This window comes from Mirounga angustirostris, unplaced genomic scaffold, assembly GCF_029215605.1.
Source record: "Mirounga angustirostris isolate CCGP_5_RB_7025 unplaced genomic scaffold, mMirAng1.0.hap1 SCAF_7, whole genome shotgun sequence".
Lineage (NCBI taxonomy): Eukaryota > Metazoa > Chordata > Mammalia > Carnivora > Phocidae > Mirounga > Mirounga angustirostris.
Window position 1 is genome coordinate 153,214,510 of NW_026991715.1, and position 15,717 is coordinate 153,230,226.

Sequence of the window (15,717 nt, forward strand, 5' to 3'; positions counted from 1 at the left end):
TCACACTGAGTCGTGAGCACCAGAAGCCCCTCGGTTCCTGGGCGGACACGCATGGCTGGTCACCACAGGGCCTGCCCGGGCCAAAGCCGGGACACAGCCAGAGCCTTAGAGCCTTAGAGCCGCTCCGCCGGGGGTCCTGTCAGCCCGGGCACCAGCCTCTCTGCGGTGCAGCCCACGGGAGGGGCTGGGGGGGCCCTTCTGCGAAAGCACCCCTCCAAAGCCCGCCTGCCCCCAGACGCAGCGCATTAAGGACAAAGGCAGGAAGCTGACCCTGCTTCAAGGCATGGCTGGGACGTGTGTCTTGTTCCCCAGAGATGCGGTCATCACCACCTCCGTCAATTCCCTGACGAGCTTCTCCTCCGGCTTTGTGGTCTTCTCCTTCCTGGGGTACATGGCCCAGAAGCACAGCGTGCCCATCGGGGACGTGGCCAAGGACGGTGAGTCTCCCTAGGGCAGGCCCGGCGTCCCCACAGCTCCGCCCGCCCCACAGCCCTGGCCACCCAGGCCTCTGAGTGTTTACCCCGTGCAGTGGGAGGGAGATGCTTGGGCCCTGTGTCTGGCTCACACGAGCCGCACGTGTTCCAGAGCAGAGAACCCGTGGACGGGTCCTCGGGGTGGCGACACGCCTACCACACCCCACTGCTGCCCCGCTGGTCGCCAGCCCCCGGCAGAGGCCCCGGGGCTGCAGGAGAGGGTCTGGTTCCCCGTCTCAGGGTAGGCCTAGTCTTTGTTTACACTTTGGAAGGAGGCCCATGCAGCTCAGGGGTGGGGGCCACACAGCCCGCAGGGCCGGAGAGCCAGGCCAGAGAGAAGCCTGGTGGATTTGGGACACGAGCCGTTCATCGGCGCCAAAGCTTTTCCCTCCAAACACCCAGTGATCATGACATATGTAGGTGGGATTTGGGTAATAACCAGAGGAATCACGAAGTCTTGGGCACACAGGGACAACAGAGACCCTTGTTCCCAACCTGCTCACCAGCCAGCCGCGAACACCAGGTGTCTGCGTGCCAGGAAGTGGGCAGGTGGGAGTGGGCACAGGTGACCCAGGGAGCAGGCTGGGCCCCAGCAGGAGGCCAGGTGCAGGGGTGGGGTACGGAAGGGGCTGCTCAGTCCTAGTGTGTGGGTAGAAAGCCATGGCACTGGGTCAGGCCGGGACAGCAGGGTCTCCTGAGATCACTGCAACCCCTCACCTGCTGTCAGATTATTCTGGGGGTGAGTGAGGAGGACTCTTCCCCTGGAGTCTGTCCTCACCCGTCCACTTTCTATGAAAAAGCCCATCTTCTCCTGGGGCTGCTCCTCAGGCTCAGGAAAGCCCGTGAGGGTGTCCCTGACTCATCTCTTCCTGAATCTTTTTATTCTTGAGTGGGAGTAGGGACGGGGGAGCAGAGGGTCCCCCACCCGTGCCCGCAGCCCTTAGCCTCCATCCCATCCGATTCTTGCAGTGTTGAGCCTTCGGACCCCAGTTTGAAAGTAGGAAGCAGAGGTCCGGCCCTCCGGGACTGGCAGGGAAAGCGGGGGCTGGGCGTCCGGGCGTATGTGCTTCCTAAGTCCACATCCTTGCCTCCAGGAAAAAATCCAATAAAGGCAGGAGAATGGGAACATAAAGCAAATAAATACAGAGCAGTGAAATTTACTCACTGCTGCATTTATGCATTTCCCGTGCTTTTGCCCTTTTTTATGATAAATAGCAATAGCTTACAAAAACCTCTATTAACCCCTGGAAGTAGAGTGAATATCTTCTATGCATTTCCGTGACAAGCAAAGTAAATGTCATTTATAGCTCTAATTCTCAAGAAAACAGGGTGAAATGTTAACTCAGGTACAGAACTGAAAGGCGAAGATATTGACATCATGCTCAACCAAGCTGACCGACCTCTACCTGGGTCTGTGGCTCATAGCATTTAGGCTCTAGAGCGTCTCAAATGAGCCGCCCCTCAGCCCTGCACTGGGGACTGTGCCCCTTGCATGGGGGCAGGAATTGCAGAGAGCCCCGGCCTGAGCACGGGGCTGTGAGGACAGCGTGGCTGTGGAGCTCTGTTCTATCCTCTACAAAGATCCGTCAGTGCCCAGCCCCCGTCGGCTGGTGCCCGCCACGGCCCTGCTGAGGACTGAGATTAGGGAAGCCACGTCTTTGTGCGTAAAGGCTCGGAAGGCCATGTGAGTGAGTTAAGTAGGCCCATCTTTAAAAGTGACCATGGAAATGATTAGTTTCCTGTGGGAATGTTTTTACTTTGGGGATCATCAAGGCCAAACTGCTGCGAGTCTGGTTGAGCCCTGCACCGTTTCCATCCCCGCCTCCCTGCCTCTGTCTGAGCCCATGGCCCCCACGCCCACCCAGATTCTACGGCGGGGTGAGGGAGCAGGCATGCCTCCCAGCATGCGTATGCTCCGCACAGCAGCCCCACTCCTGGGATGTCCTGAAAGGGAATGATCCCAGGGGAGCTGCTATGTGAGCAGAAACTTGCCCCTTTCAAGCATTTGCTGAGCTGTAGTATTTCCATATTCATTACATGGTTTTTAAAGATCAGACACAGTTACTCATTGGCATGGAAAAATATTCATATATTGCTAAATGTACCTCAGTGAGTGTGAGCATGTGTGCGTGTGTGAGAGCATGCATGTGTGTGAGCATGCATATGTGTGCTGTGTGAGCATGTGTGCGTGTGAGAGCATGTGTGCATGTATGAGCATGGGTGTGTGAGCATGTGTGTCAGCATGTGTGTGCGTGAGCATGCATGTGTGCATGTGTGTGAGCATGCATGTGTAAGAGAGCATTGTGTGTGCATGAGCATGTGTGCTGTGTGAGAGCATGTGTGCGTGTATGAGCATGGATGTGTGTGCGTGTGTGTGCATGTGTGTGTGAGCATGCGTGTGTGCATGAGAGAGCATGCGTGTGTGTGAGCATGTGTGCATGTGCACGTGTGAGCGTGTGTGTGTGAGAGAGAGCATGCATGTGGGGGGTGCGTGCGTGTGTCTGTGATGTGCACAGGAAAGCAGGCCAGGAGGCCTGATGGAGGTGGTCAGGGACGGCGGGCGGGCTGCTGGAGCCCCTCCCGCCCTTACCTGTGTTGGTACCGCTCCAGCCTCTCCAGCCCCCACAGCCCCACGCAGACCAGAAGGACCCAGAGGAACAAGGTGCGGGCCTCCAGCTGACGTCAGGTTTCCATTCTCTGGAGTCCTGGGCCAGGAGTCCACTGAGTTCCCAGGAGAGAGGACTCTTGAGGGAGAACGGGGAAGAAGGCGCTGGGAGGGATTTTGTCACCTTACTGCTATGTCGGCCTCCCTGGGTGGGGGAAGAGGGGAGCCGCCAGTCAGCGGCAACAGGCGGGTCTGTTTTCAGGGCCCGGGCTGATCTTCATCATCTACCCCGAGGCGCTGGCCACGCTCCCACTGTCCTCGGCCTGGGCCGTGATCTTCTTCATCATGCTGCTCACCCTGGGGATCGACAGCGCCGTGAGTGACCTCAGCACCTCGTGCACCAGGGGGGCCTGCCTGTGACAGCCAGGCTTCCTCACAGCCCTCACAGGGCGGGCAGACCCCGACGCCCCTGAAGGGTCTCCCAGACCTCCTGCGCTACAGAGCCCCGTGTGGCAGGAAGAGGGTCCCACAACTGCTGAGACCCTTCCTGGGTGGGGTGTTGGACCCACTCACCCCCTCTTTCACTCGGGGCCTCCAGCTGTGCCCTCTGCCCAAGTCACTAAGACCCGAACACACACATACAAGCCGGCAGCAGGACGCAGTGCAGGGAACGGGGTGAGGACCCCCCAGGGCCAGGGCCGGTCCCTCCTGACTCATTGCTTTCCTTGACCCCAGAGCCCCCCAGGAGGGTTGGATGCACCTGCAGAGCAGGGCAGCAAAGCCTCCAGCTGCAGCCCAGGCCTGGCCCACTGAATATCGCGTGTGCAGCCCTGTGTGTGTGTGCACGTGCTCGCGTGTGCATGGGTGTGAGTGCGTGCATGTGTGTGCACTAGGGAGGACGAATGTGGGCCTGCAGCACTTCCTCGGGCTCCTGTGTCCCTATTGCCTGCTCAGGACCAACAGCTGAGACCTCAGGGTCCCCATGAGTGGCCACGGGTGCCCTGTCCCCCAGAGCTTCCTGGAAAGTGCAGAGAACCACAAATCCTGCCCCCTGTGAATGTGGGTCACACGCCCTAGCCTCCGGCTGTCGTCTCCCAGCCAGCCTGGTCAACGCCTGCTGGGTGACCACAGCCCTGGACCGCACATCTGGCGGGTATGAATCCCATGAACAGCAGGGCAAAGAGGGTCACCAAGTAGGCCAGGATACTTGGAGGACACCCCATCATGACGACACTCAGAGTCAGGAAGGTTGTGCCCGTGGCCACGCCGGGTCCTCCCCAAGAACAAAGTAGGGCTGTGCTGTGGGGAGACTGTGTTTGGAGCAGTCGGGCAGGGCTGAGGCTTTGTGGCGATTTTAGCGGATGGTGCCACGTTAGCCACATGGGGCTGCAGACTGGCTGAGCACGTCCCCTCACGGGACAGCGTGCACCCCCGGGTCCTCTTTCCGGGGGCTGCGGGCTGCCTCGCGTGCAGGGCACTCTGCAGCCTGGATGCTGTGCGGCCCCCACTCGTGTCCACGCCCCAGGTGTAGGTCCGTTGGACGTGACGTAAATCGCGCCCCACCCCGCAGCGCCCCCGCTCTGTTGGCTGCAGATGGGCGGGATGGAGTCGGTGATCACCGGGCTCGTTGACGAGTTCCAGCTCCTGCACCGGCACCGGGAGCTCTTCACCCTCTTCATCGTCCTGGCCACCTTCCTCCTCTCCCTCTTCTGTGTCACCAACGTACGTAGCCATGCTCGCTTTGCCTGGCACAGCCTCACTAGCATTTGGTGTTGGCAGCGTGGCTGGTACTGTCTGAGAGCCCCAAACTGTGACTTGTACTGATATGCTAATGACACGCGGGTCGCTGTGGTCACACGTGGGATTACGTGGTCGCACAGGGTAGCCGTGGTCACCAGGAGCAGCTGTGGTCACACACGGGGCAGCCGTGGTCACAGCGGTAGCCGTGGTCCATGGGAAGCGGTCTCGAGTTCCTGCAGCTCCTGGACGGCCCCCTTGGAAGCGGCCTGGGCTAAGCGCCTGCCTGTTGCATCTGCGGGGCTGGGGGCCAGGGGAGGCCTGACCACGGGGAGCGGGGCCTGGGTCAGCTCCCCTCCCAAGTTTGGCATTCGGCTGCTTTCACCTCTGATTGCACCTGGAGTGCCCCTGGGGGGGGAGGGGATGGAGGAGAGGAGTGGGAGGGGAGGGGAGGGGAGGGGAGGGGAGGGGAGGGGAGAGGAGAGGAAAAGAGAGGTCCTTGCCATTCCCGCACAAAAGGCATGTCCCTGAAAAGCTGTGCGTGGACTGAATTTCAGTGATTCCAACCGGACTTCACGATAGACTATGTCTGTAAACTGGATCCGCAGGCCCGGTGTCTATCTGGGGAGAGTGTTTTTGTGGGCTTCCTCGGGTGAGGCGTGCCACACCGGGCACCCCAATTTCAGCGGGCACCCCCTCTTCCAGGGCGGCATTTACGTCTTCACGCTGCTGGACCACTTTGCAGCCGGCACGTCCATCCTCTTCGGAGTGCTTGTCGAGGCCATCGGGGTGGCCTGGTTCTACGGTAAGGACGGGCCCTCCTCCGGGGCCGGTGTGCGTCAGCAGGTGGCAGACCCAGCTGCGGTGCCGTCACTGGGACCAGCCAGATCGATGAGCACAGTTAGCCGGAGGGGGCACCCCAAAACGCTTACTGTGGTCAGAACTGTTTGGTGTGGCCACCTGATCGTACTGTGCCGATGTCCTCATTGGTCATTAAGAGAGAATGGCTTACGGGCCCGGCGGAGGTGAGGTCTCCTCAATCGGCTAAGAAACAGGCCTGTTCCTCCCTGGGGAACGTGACCAGCATGCAGGTCGTGAGGTGGGGGCTGATCGGCGTGTTTCACCGCGCCACGCTCACCGTCAGCTCCTCACGCCCTCGCTGCTGGCCAGTCAGCCGCTGGCTCCTGAGTTAGAGCTCCGCGCCCCCCGAGGTTGGGAGCCACTGGTGGGCAGGCAGCGTCCAGACGAGACTGGGCCCCCTGCAGCCACGGCTGGCTTGTCCCTGCTGGCCCGCTGGGCCGCGTCGCGGGCGTTGTGACAGCCACGGGCACCCAAGCTGGAGAAGGCATCCTTTCCCAGGATGCTGACCTGGGCCAGCTGCCCACCTTGCCTGCTCTCCCGGAAGGAGGGAGCTCCTGGCCAGGCTTCTCTGGGGCACTTAGCAGTGACAGCTCTGGGCATCAGGTGCACTCTCCCTGGCTGTGAGCTCCAGCCCAGAGCTAACCGTCTGCAGGCTGCACCAGCTCCCCTCCCGTGGGAGCCCTAGGGTCACCCAGTGGGCATGGCCTCGGGGCCATGGACAGCCTGGCCCGAAGAAGCAGGTCGGCTTTGAGAGGCTGCACCTGACAAATAGTTCACATTCCCAGAACGCTTTTTCAATTATATTTTCTTTTCTACAGAAAAGGGAAATATCGAACTCTGCTTTCATTGGCACCTGGAATCAATACTTGATCATTTAAAATTGGGCTCTCTCCCCCACCCCCAAATGAAACCCCACAGTGAAAGAGAGGAAGTGCCCCAAACGCGTCCCTCGGTCATGAGCTCAGTGCTGGTGAGGCGGGAGAGACGCTGGCGACCGCATGCTCCCCAGAGCCTCGGAAGACAGAGTCCACGTTGTTTCTCCAAATGGCCGTTCACATCTCTAATCCCCACACACAGTCTCTGTTTCTTGGGAGATGTATCAGAGTGTGCTGGGACTGTGCACCAACGGTCCTGTCGGTCTTCGCGCCAACAGCCCAGCGCCAGGAGGGGCCCTGGGCTGACCTGACCACTCGTGGGGCTGAGTCCAGAGGGGCCGAGGGGATGGCCTTGGGTTCGCCTTCTCCATTCCACTCTGCCCCTGGTCCATCTCCATGTCCAGGGTTCCGATGATGGGGTTGGTTTGTGCAGAGGGAATTCTGAATGGAGGGGTCTTCCCAACGTGTCCCCAGCGTGAGGCCCACGAGACTCACCCCAGGCTCAGTGGACAAACTGTGGTCGTCCGAGCAGAGGCCAGGCCAGACTCGGGGTGGGAGAAATCACTGTTGAGATCTCTTAGAGACAGTGCCAGTTCACTAAGCTTTAGAAATAGCTTTCCTTAAGAAATAATGATTATAAATATATCGTGGAATATTGTCCAGCCTTGAAAGGAAGGACATTCTGACACCTGCCACAACACGGAGGAACCTTGAGGACATCCTGCCGAGTGAGATAAGCCAGTCATAATAGGACAAATCATGTAGGATTGCACTCATGTGAGACAGAAAGTGACGGTGGGCGCCAGGGTGGGGGAGAGGGGAGAGGAGTTAGTGCTTCATGGGACAGAGCTTCAGTTTGGGGAGATGGAAAGTTCCAGCTAGAACCATCCGATGCTGGTGGTGGTTGTACAGCAATGTGAATTAGCATCTCTGAACGCCATACTTAAAAATGATTAAAATGGTAAAATTTGTTATGTGTATTTTAGCACAATTTTTTCATCGTTATGTTAGTCACCATACAGTACATCATCAGTTTTTGATGTAGTGATCCACGTTCCATTGTTTGCGTATAACACCCAGTGCTCCATGCAGGACGTGCCCTCCTTAATACCACAATTTTTTTTAAAGAGAAAAAGAAGTAGTTCTGGCCGAGGGGAGGCAGGACAGCCTAGGGCGAGGGAGGAAGCGCTGAGGGAGGAAGAGGACAGAGAGAGGGCAGGCGAGCTGCTGGTGCCCCACACATGTCCCTCGGTGCGCAAGACGGTTGAGGAGTGCCCATCTCCCGGTGTTACCACAGTGAACACATGTGGGGACCCTGGCCAGCAGGAGCACTGGGAGGCCTGGGGGGTGCTGCAGGAGGTGGGGTGGGACCCGGGGCGGGGAGAATGTCGTCCTGACCCCCCCACCAGTGGGAAGTCTGAGTGGGGGGGGAGTGTGCCATCCTGACCCCCCCACTCGCGGGAGGTCTGGGGGAACTGCAGGAGGTGGGGTGGGACCCAGGGCGGGGAGCGTGCCGTCCTGACCCCCCACTCGCGGGAGGTCTGGGGGAGCTGCAGGAGGTGGGGTGGGACCCCGGGCGGGGAGCATGCCATCCTGACCGGCCCGCTCGGCTCCCTCCACCACAGGCGTGAGGCAGTTCAGCGAGGACATCAAGCAGATGACCGGGCAGCGGCCCAGCCTCTACTGGAGGCTGTGCTGGAAGTTCGTCAGCCCCTGCTTCCTCCTGGTAAGGACCCCACATGCACGCCACCGCCCACACTGGCCCCAGGGCCCCTGGTGGCCGCACGCGCCTGGGCTCTCACTCGTTCGTGTGAGGCTGGGGAGGGGCTGTCCCCTAAAATCCTCCGTGGTCTCCTGAAGGTGCCCCCCACTCTCTGGGCCCACTGAGAAACCTCACGCTGGATCCACGGTGGTACTCCCCTGTGCATCACAGCGCTGCCATGGGGGGGAGGCCAGAGCTGAGCACGGCCACCGGCTGGCTCCTGCCCTGAGGACAGTCACGGGATGTAGACTTCCGGGGGTAGGGGGCACAAGGCTCAAATGCCGAGGACAGGAGTAACTTAGATCCTGTCCCAGCATGGTCACCACGAGCACGTCCGGTAGCCGCCTGGCTCTTCTCATCAGGCCAGGGGCCGCCAGCCCAAGCCCATGGGCCAAGTCCACCGGCCGCCGGTTCCATTAGAACAGGGCCACGCGGATCCCCTTACGACGGCCCACGGCTGCGTCCCCACTACAGCAGCCGGGGGAGTCGTCATGTGGCCAAGCCCTGATGGCTCACAGAGCCTGACCTGTCCTGCCCGGTCTGGACAGGTGACCCCGGAGGCCGTTCAAGGGCTGTCCGCGTCTGAGCAGAGAGCCCCCCAAGCTCCTCACAGAGACGCACATCTCCCCGACCCCTGGCACGTCTGGAACGAACGCACCTCCTGGGCCAACCCAGGGCTGGTGAGAGGCAGAGACAGAGATAGAGACAGAGACGGAAAGACAGAGACAGAGACGGAGAAACAGGGACAGAGATGGAGACAGACAGAGACGGAGACAGAGAGGCAGAGACAGAGACGGAGAGACAGAGACAGAGAGACAGAGAGACAGGCAGGCAGAGAGGGAGCGAGCGGGAGCCTGGCTGCTGACACAATCCGCAGTTTCTCCCTGAGCTGAGCCCAGACGCTCAGAAGCTGCCGATCGCGCCCCCCGCCACCTGAGGCCTGCTTCTAGCATGTTCATCTCGGCTGTGCTCAGAGGGCTGAGGGGGTCAGGTGTGCTCGCTGGACAAGCCAGGCAGGGTCTCCCGGACATGATAACCTGTGAGGCTTTCAAGGGGCAGCTGTGAGGCTGCCTGCATCCCGCAGGGGGGAGGGGGGTGCGCATCGCGCCCCGCCCCCGCCCCCCCCACGCAGCGCGGGCCTGGCTGAGCGGCACGCACGCGCAGCAGGCTGGCAGCCCGGGCCCCCAGAGCCGCCCTGGCCGGGAGACCCCCCGGGTGAAACCCTCGCTCCCGGGCGCACCTCTCCCCAGCCGCCCGCTGAGAGCCGCCGCCTGAACTCTGCCCTCCGTTTCAGTTTGTGGTCGTGGTGAGTATCGTGACCTTCAGGCCCCCGCACTACGGAGCCTACATCTTCCCCGAGTGGGCCAACGCGCTGGGCTGGGCCATCGCCACGTCCTCCATGTCCATGGTGCCCATCTACGCAGCCTACAAGTTCTGCAGCCTGCCCGGCTCCCTGCGGGAGGTGCGTGTGAACACGGGCCCCTCACCCTGCCCCGCCCCTGCTGGGACACCAGCAGCAAGGCCGGGTGGGCGCCCACCCCCCGGGTCTGCCGCTGCCTGTTCCTCTCTGCCCCCCAGGGCGGGCTGGCGGGGGCGGCGGCCACGGGGGAGGACGGGCCCGGGGCAGGCGCGGAGGAAGCCGGCTGTGCGCGCGTCCGCCTGCGTGCGCGTCCGCCTGCGTGCGCATCTGCGTCCGTGCGTGTCCGCGTGCGTGTGCATCCGCGTGCATGCGCGTCCGCCTGCGTGCGCGTCCACGTGCCTGCGCATCTGCGTCCGTGCGTGTCCGCGCGCGTGTCCGCGCGCGTGCGTGTCCGCTCCGGCCCTCACGCGTGTGCCCGTGTGCTCCTGCCGCGGCCTGTGCACACACGTCCTCCACGGGCACAGGTGAGCCGGGTGAGCGCTACAGAGCGCGGTGAAGGGGGGAAGGCAGCGGTCAGGGGCTGGGGCGGAGTCGGGGGCCGAGTCCACCCGCGGTCGAGCAGGGGCACCTGCAGGAACCCCTGCGTGGCGGGCTCTGCCCTGGGGCCCCTCCGTCACTGTGCGTGTGTCACGGGCTCCTGCCACCTGTAAAGGAGGGGGTGGGGGGCGGGTCACGAGGGGCACCGCTTGCCTCCTGGCGCCCGGAGTCCCGGAAGAAACAAAGGACCCAGGCCTCCTTGGAAGGAACGCCCCACACGCCCGCTCGGAGCTGCCCCTGGGGTTCCCCGGAGCGGGGCTCACGGCTCCCCCAGGCACGCAGCGGCCCTCAGCAGTCGGCCCAGGCCTGGGGCAGGCAGGGTCCCGGGAGCTCGGCGTGCGGGGGGCGGAGGGGCCCCGAGCAAGGCGGCCGGCATCGTGCAGTGGGCGCCCCTCCCACTCGCGTCTCGCTGCCTGTGGGGCCCCCCAAGGCCCCGGGGGGGGCAGAGGGAGGCGGGGCCTGCAGCCCCGAGGGCCGGCCTGGTCACCAACCACCGGGCGGTCGCCTGGCCTCAAGACTCAGAGGGGCTGCACGCTGCGCAGCCTTGCTCGGAGCCCGTGGCAAGCTCGGCGTAGAGACAGAAGCTTGTCCTCGTGGGCTGGACTCTGCTCCAGGGTCTGGGGAGGCCCAGCACCTGGCGGGCTGTCTACAGGGGCCCCTCCCCTCGCTGGGTGCGCCAGTGCCTACGGCCTCCTCTTCTCTTCCAGAAACTGGCCCATGCCATCACGCCAGAGCAGGAGCGCGAGCTGGTGGACAGTGGGGAGGTGCGCCAGTTCAGGGTGAGTGCCCGTCTCCCCGGGGAGAATTCAGAGCCTCAGGCCATCGGCCCTCTTGGCCTCTGCAAGCCGCGAGCTTGCGGTCGCTCCCTGACCAAAGGCTGGGGAATGCCTGTGCGCCGGCGGATCCTAGGTGCTGCCTGGCTCACCCTTGGAGGACCCGTGTAGTGACGGCGGGGGCGGGGAGCGGGCAGTGGGCAGAAAGAGGAAGCAGAAGGGTGGAGGGCTGGGTGGGGTCCTCAAGGTGGCCTCTGAGCAGACCCCTGCGTGAGGGAGGGACGGAGAAGGGAGAGGGCCCGAAGCAGCTCAGAGCCTTGCCTTCACAGGGCTGGGGGTGCAGCAGGTGCTCTGACGGACCCCGACCTAAGGGGTCACTCAGGCTGCGGCAGACTGTTGGGGTGGGGGCTGCAGAGAGCCGGGAGACCAGGGGCCTCCAGGGGGAGAGGGCGGGGGTCACAGCAGGCCTGTGGCAGGATTGGGCCCATGCCTTTCTTGGATTTGCTCTGTTCTACTAGTGCTAACTTTCTAAACGAGACCTTAGGTCCCTAATTCTCAAGCCCCCATCTTTCCTGAGAGAAGCGCTCAAGGCCCTGCACAGGGCGCGTCGGCCACACTTAGCTCAGCCTTTTCCTTATCGTTTGGCACTGAGGGTATTTTAATTTTCGTTGTCAGTTTGTCAACCCATGAGTTGCTTGGACGTCTGCTTTCAAGTCCCCAAATCTGTGGGGATGTTTCATCGATGTTTTTGTGATCAGTGTCTGAATTGATCGCATCTGGGCCACCTACCCTTCGAGGCGTGTGAAGACGTTTGTGTGGTGGAGCCCCTGACCCACCATGGCAGACGTGACACGCGTGTTTGGATTCGAGTGTGTCCTCTAGTTGGTGGCATGCGCTTCTCCTTCCGTCTGCCACGTCACGCTGGTGACCCTGCCACTCAGACCTTGTACCACTTCGCCGACTTCAGCTCTGCTTGACCGTGGGTAACTGGGAGACGTTTGCAGAATATCCCACCCTGGTAGTGTATTTGTCCAGTTCCCCCCACCCAACCCCCCCCCCCCCCCCGCCAAAATTCCACCAGTTTTTTGCTTTATATATCCCGAGGCTGCTTTCTGGGGTAACTCCCCATTTAGAATGGTCACATCTCCCCTGGGACTTCACACATCCTCTCCCCCTTGTGGTGCTTTTGCTCTGAAAGTCGTCTGGGCCTGAAATGATACTTGCAGCAGGTTTCCCCTGAGTTTGCCAGAAACATCTTTTGCAATCTTTTAACTTTCATCTTCACAATGATCTCAAAATGTAGGTGTCTTTTGCAAACCTGGAATTTTTTACTCTGACAGGATTAGTCCATTTACATTTGTTGTAATTATTGATATTTTTGGCTTGATTCTAGGCTTTTTAACTCTGTCACATTTTTAATGTTTATTTTTCTTCTTTATTTCCTTTTTATGGATTGCTTTTTGGGGGATTTGCTTTTTTTTCCCCTTTTTCTCATGTTTTCTCTCTGTTTGGAACTTATATACTCACATACTTTACTTATATGCCTATACTTTATTCCTTTATAGTTACCTTTGAAATTGTAACGTACATATTTCACTTTAAATATAGAAAGTGGCACAACATTTTAACTCCCATCCTGAATGTAGAACTTCTCCTACTGATTATTATGCTGTTAGTACTCAGTACTCCATTTCTGTCTTTTTTAATCCACAAATTAGACACTATTATTATTATTATTGCTATTTTGTATAGAAATGCTCTCTTGGGTCGATGTGCACATTGAGTGTTTATTTTTGCATCTTACTTTTTGGCATCTACATCTTTCCTTTGAGCATCATTTTCTTGCTTTATAAAAAAAAAAAAAGATCCTCAGACTTTGTTTTAAGGAGATCTCTTGATAAACGTCCCCACTCCTGTATGTCCGGAGATGTCTTTATTTTGCCCTCATTCATGGAAGAGGGTGTCTCCGCACACACAGTTCTCGATGGACAGCCACTACCTTCCAGCGGCGTGAAGCCCTGAGTTCTCGGCAGCTCCCTGTGCTGTTGCTCTGGGACCACATGTGTGTCCGGGGTCTGCAGACCGATGGTTTGGGTCGGCTCTGGGAACTTTGCAGCCATCCCTTCCAACCTTGCCTCTGCTCTCTTCAGGGCTCTGCCCCGTCCTCTGGTTCTCGTGCTCGCTCAGAAGTTTTGTGTATGTGGTGACTCTGGCCCACAATTGTACAACACCCTTTTCTCAGTCCATTTATTCATTTATCTAAAAATCAAACCCCACAAACTTCCACACAGAAATCTCACATTGATAGTAACCCACATGCACCTGCCTGTGCTTCCTCCCATCCATCCCTGGGCAAACACGCTCCTAATCTAGTTTGGATCTTTCATGTGCCGTCTGCACCATATAGTTTCCTTGCATCTGTGGATACTTCTGCGTTCCTGAAAAGTAGATTGGTTTGAAGTGGGACGTCCTCATGGAGCTCTCGGGCTCTGGGCCCCAGCTCCCTTCTGCCTGTGTGCCCTGCACAGCTCTGCTGGGCTGGGGCTACTGTCCTGCTCTGGCCGCTGGGGAGCCCGGCAGGCAGCGTGAGCCTTGTGGCCGCGTGAGTCCGGCCGGCAGCTCCTCCCGGAGGGTGGCAGGGAGCGGTGTCCAACCAGGGGTAGATTCGGCGTCTTCCCATCCCCGGTGTGGCTGTGTCAGAAACGAGCCCTGCATGCTCTGCTTCTGAAGCATTTAAAAACACGGTTTTTGCCATTGAGCGTGATTGAATGGCTGGTGCTCAGAAACAGGCTGAACTAACAGCTGCCTAATAACAGGCAGTGACATTTGCTGGAGAACTAAATACCCACTCTTGTCGATCTTGGCCTCCCCAAGCGGTGAGCCAGGCCTGCCCTGAGCTCCTTGGGGGGTCACATGAAGCAAGACACAGGCGCAGGGTACCGCCTTTCCCTGGGACGGGTTCAGAGGCCCCAGGGAGGTGGCACGGGGGCCTCAGGGCATCGCCGGTCTGCCTGCCCAGTGTCTGTCCAGTCGCTGATGTGACACTTGCCTGGTCCCCGCACCGGCCCCTCCCTGCAGCTGTGCGCTCTGTCTTTTCTTTGCCAACAGACTTATTCATATATAGTTACGTAAGGTTTATTATGTATCATCGTTCACATAACGTCGTTCATTCCTGCACATTCAATATAACGGTGTATTCGTGTATTCGATACAAGGAGTATTTCTGGAAGGTTCACCTGGGTGTCGGGCCTGCTGCGCTGCTCCGCCTCCCGCCTCCCGGATGAGCTTCCTGGGCTGCGCGGGGTCTCCCAGGGCTCATCGGGTCGGCGGCCAGGAGCTGCCGTTAGCCAGGCAGCTCCCTGCTTTGCTTCCGAATAAACCCTGTTTCCTTCCTAGCTTCGCCACTGGCTGCTGGTGTAGAGGCAGCAGGAGGCCCGGCACGGCCGCCCCGCAGTGGAGACACCGCTGAGGAGGAGCCCCAGCTTCGAGAGGAAGGCGGGGGCGCCCCCTGTGCCGACTCCTGCCTTCCCAGAACCACACGGGGGCTCTGCCTCGGGGCCCCGCACGCCCTTCCTTTGCCACGGGGAGAGGACTGGCCGTCCGTGCTGTGTCTGTGATCGCTTAACGTAGATCCGTGCCCGTTCCTGCAGGTAGAAAACATCCGTCCGTGTTCTGTTTGTGCCAGGCCAGCTCCCTTCCGCCCCCGCCCCCCGCCGGCCGCCCCGGAGCGCGGGTCTTGCTGTCTGTCATCCGTGGGTTGAGGAGAAAAGCAGTAATTGTGGATGCTGAGAGCCCAGTGCTCATGACTTCCTGGGTATTTTATTTTGCTCAAACTAAAAGAGCCAAATATCATATGTTGCCTAATCGTGCAGAAGGTGCACTGGGGAAACCACAAAAGGCAATAAAGTGGGGGCCACCACGTGTCCCCACACCATGCACCCCGTGTGCTCGGAGCCCGCCCAGGGTCCTGGTGTGCGTGATGGAGATGCTCTGTATTTCCTCCTCACTGAAAGAAACACGACTCTGGGGATCCGCGTGGCTGCCATCCCTCCTGCCCACGGTGGGCCCCGCTCAGTCGTGGCCACCTCACTGCGGACCCCCGGCCACGGGAGGAAGGGGCGCGTGCCCCCACCCCACTGGGCCCTGACCGCGCAGAGCGCCCGCAGCAGGCAGCCTGGAGACCTAGGACCTGGGGAGGCAGCGCCTTCGGGGTTCCAGTTCTCCCGGGCGCACGTCACATCCACAGCCACACGGCTGGTGTGAGGGAATGGCTGTTTAAATCCTGTTCAGCTGTGCGTCAGAACTCCTCCTCAGAATGCAGGGTCGGCTTCTGAAGGTCTGTCTGCTGATGTTCTGGGCGCCGTTCCTGAGGTCAGCAGCAGCAGCACCAAGCGAGGACCGCGGCCACACTGCGCCCCGCACTCTGGCGTCGCCCGAAGGCCACGGCCGGAGGCAGCACGCGGCTCTGTGCCCCTGGCGCTGAGAGGCCACACTGTGCGCGCCGCCGTGCGGCCACCCCCGGCCAGGGGACCTTGGTGCCACGGGCTGAGGAGCCCAGCGCTCGGGAGGCTGGCTCGTGGGCTGCAGGTGGTTGGCGGTCGTGGCCAGGAGGAATCGGGTTTACCCTCGCCTTTCGAGGCGCCTTGAGTACTCTGTGTAGATAAGGGGGTCGTC

General features: G+C 60.3%; 1 protein-coding gene across 1 annotated transcript in view; it reads left to right on the forward strand.

Annotated features, from left to right (window-relative positions):
• Positions 1 to 14,463, forward strand: part of SLC6A3 (solute carrier family 6 member 3) — a 37,035-nt gene extending 22,572 nt beyond the window's left edge. Inside the window, exons 7-14 of the mRNA XM_045888317.2 lie at positions 313 to 437; positions 3,341 to 3,453; positions 4,672 to 4,800; positions 5,521 to 5,620; positions 8,177 to 8,277; positions 9,608 to 9,775; positions 10,978 to 11,049; positions 14,440 to 14,463. Coding sequence (XP_045744273.1) covers positions 313 to 437; positions 3,341 to 3,453; positions 4,672 to 4,800; positions 5,521 to 5,620; positions 8,177 to 8,277; positions 9,608 to 9,775; positions 10,978 to 11,049; positions 14,440 to 14,463 — 832 coding nt within the window. The remainder of the gene's footprint in view (positions 1 to 312; positions 438 to 3,340; positions 3,454 to 4,671; positions 4,801 to 5,520; positions 5,621 to 8,176; positions 8,278 to 9,607; positions 9,776 to 10,977; positions 11,050 to 14,439) is intronic.
• Positions 14,464 to 15,717: the final 1,254 nt, after the last annotated feature.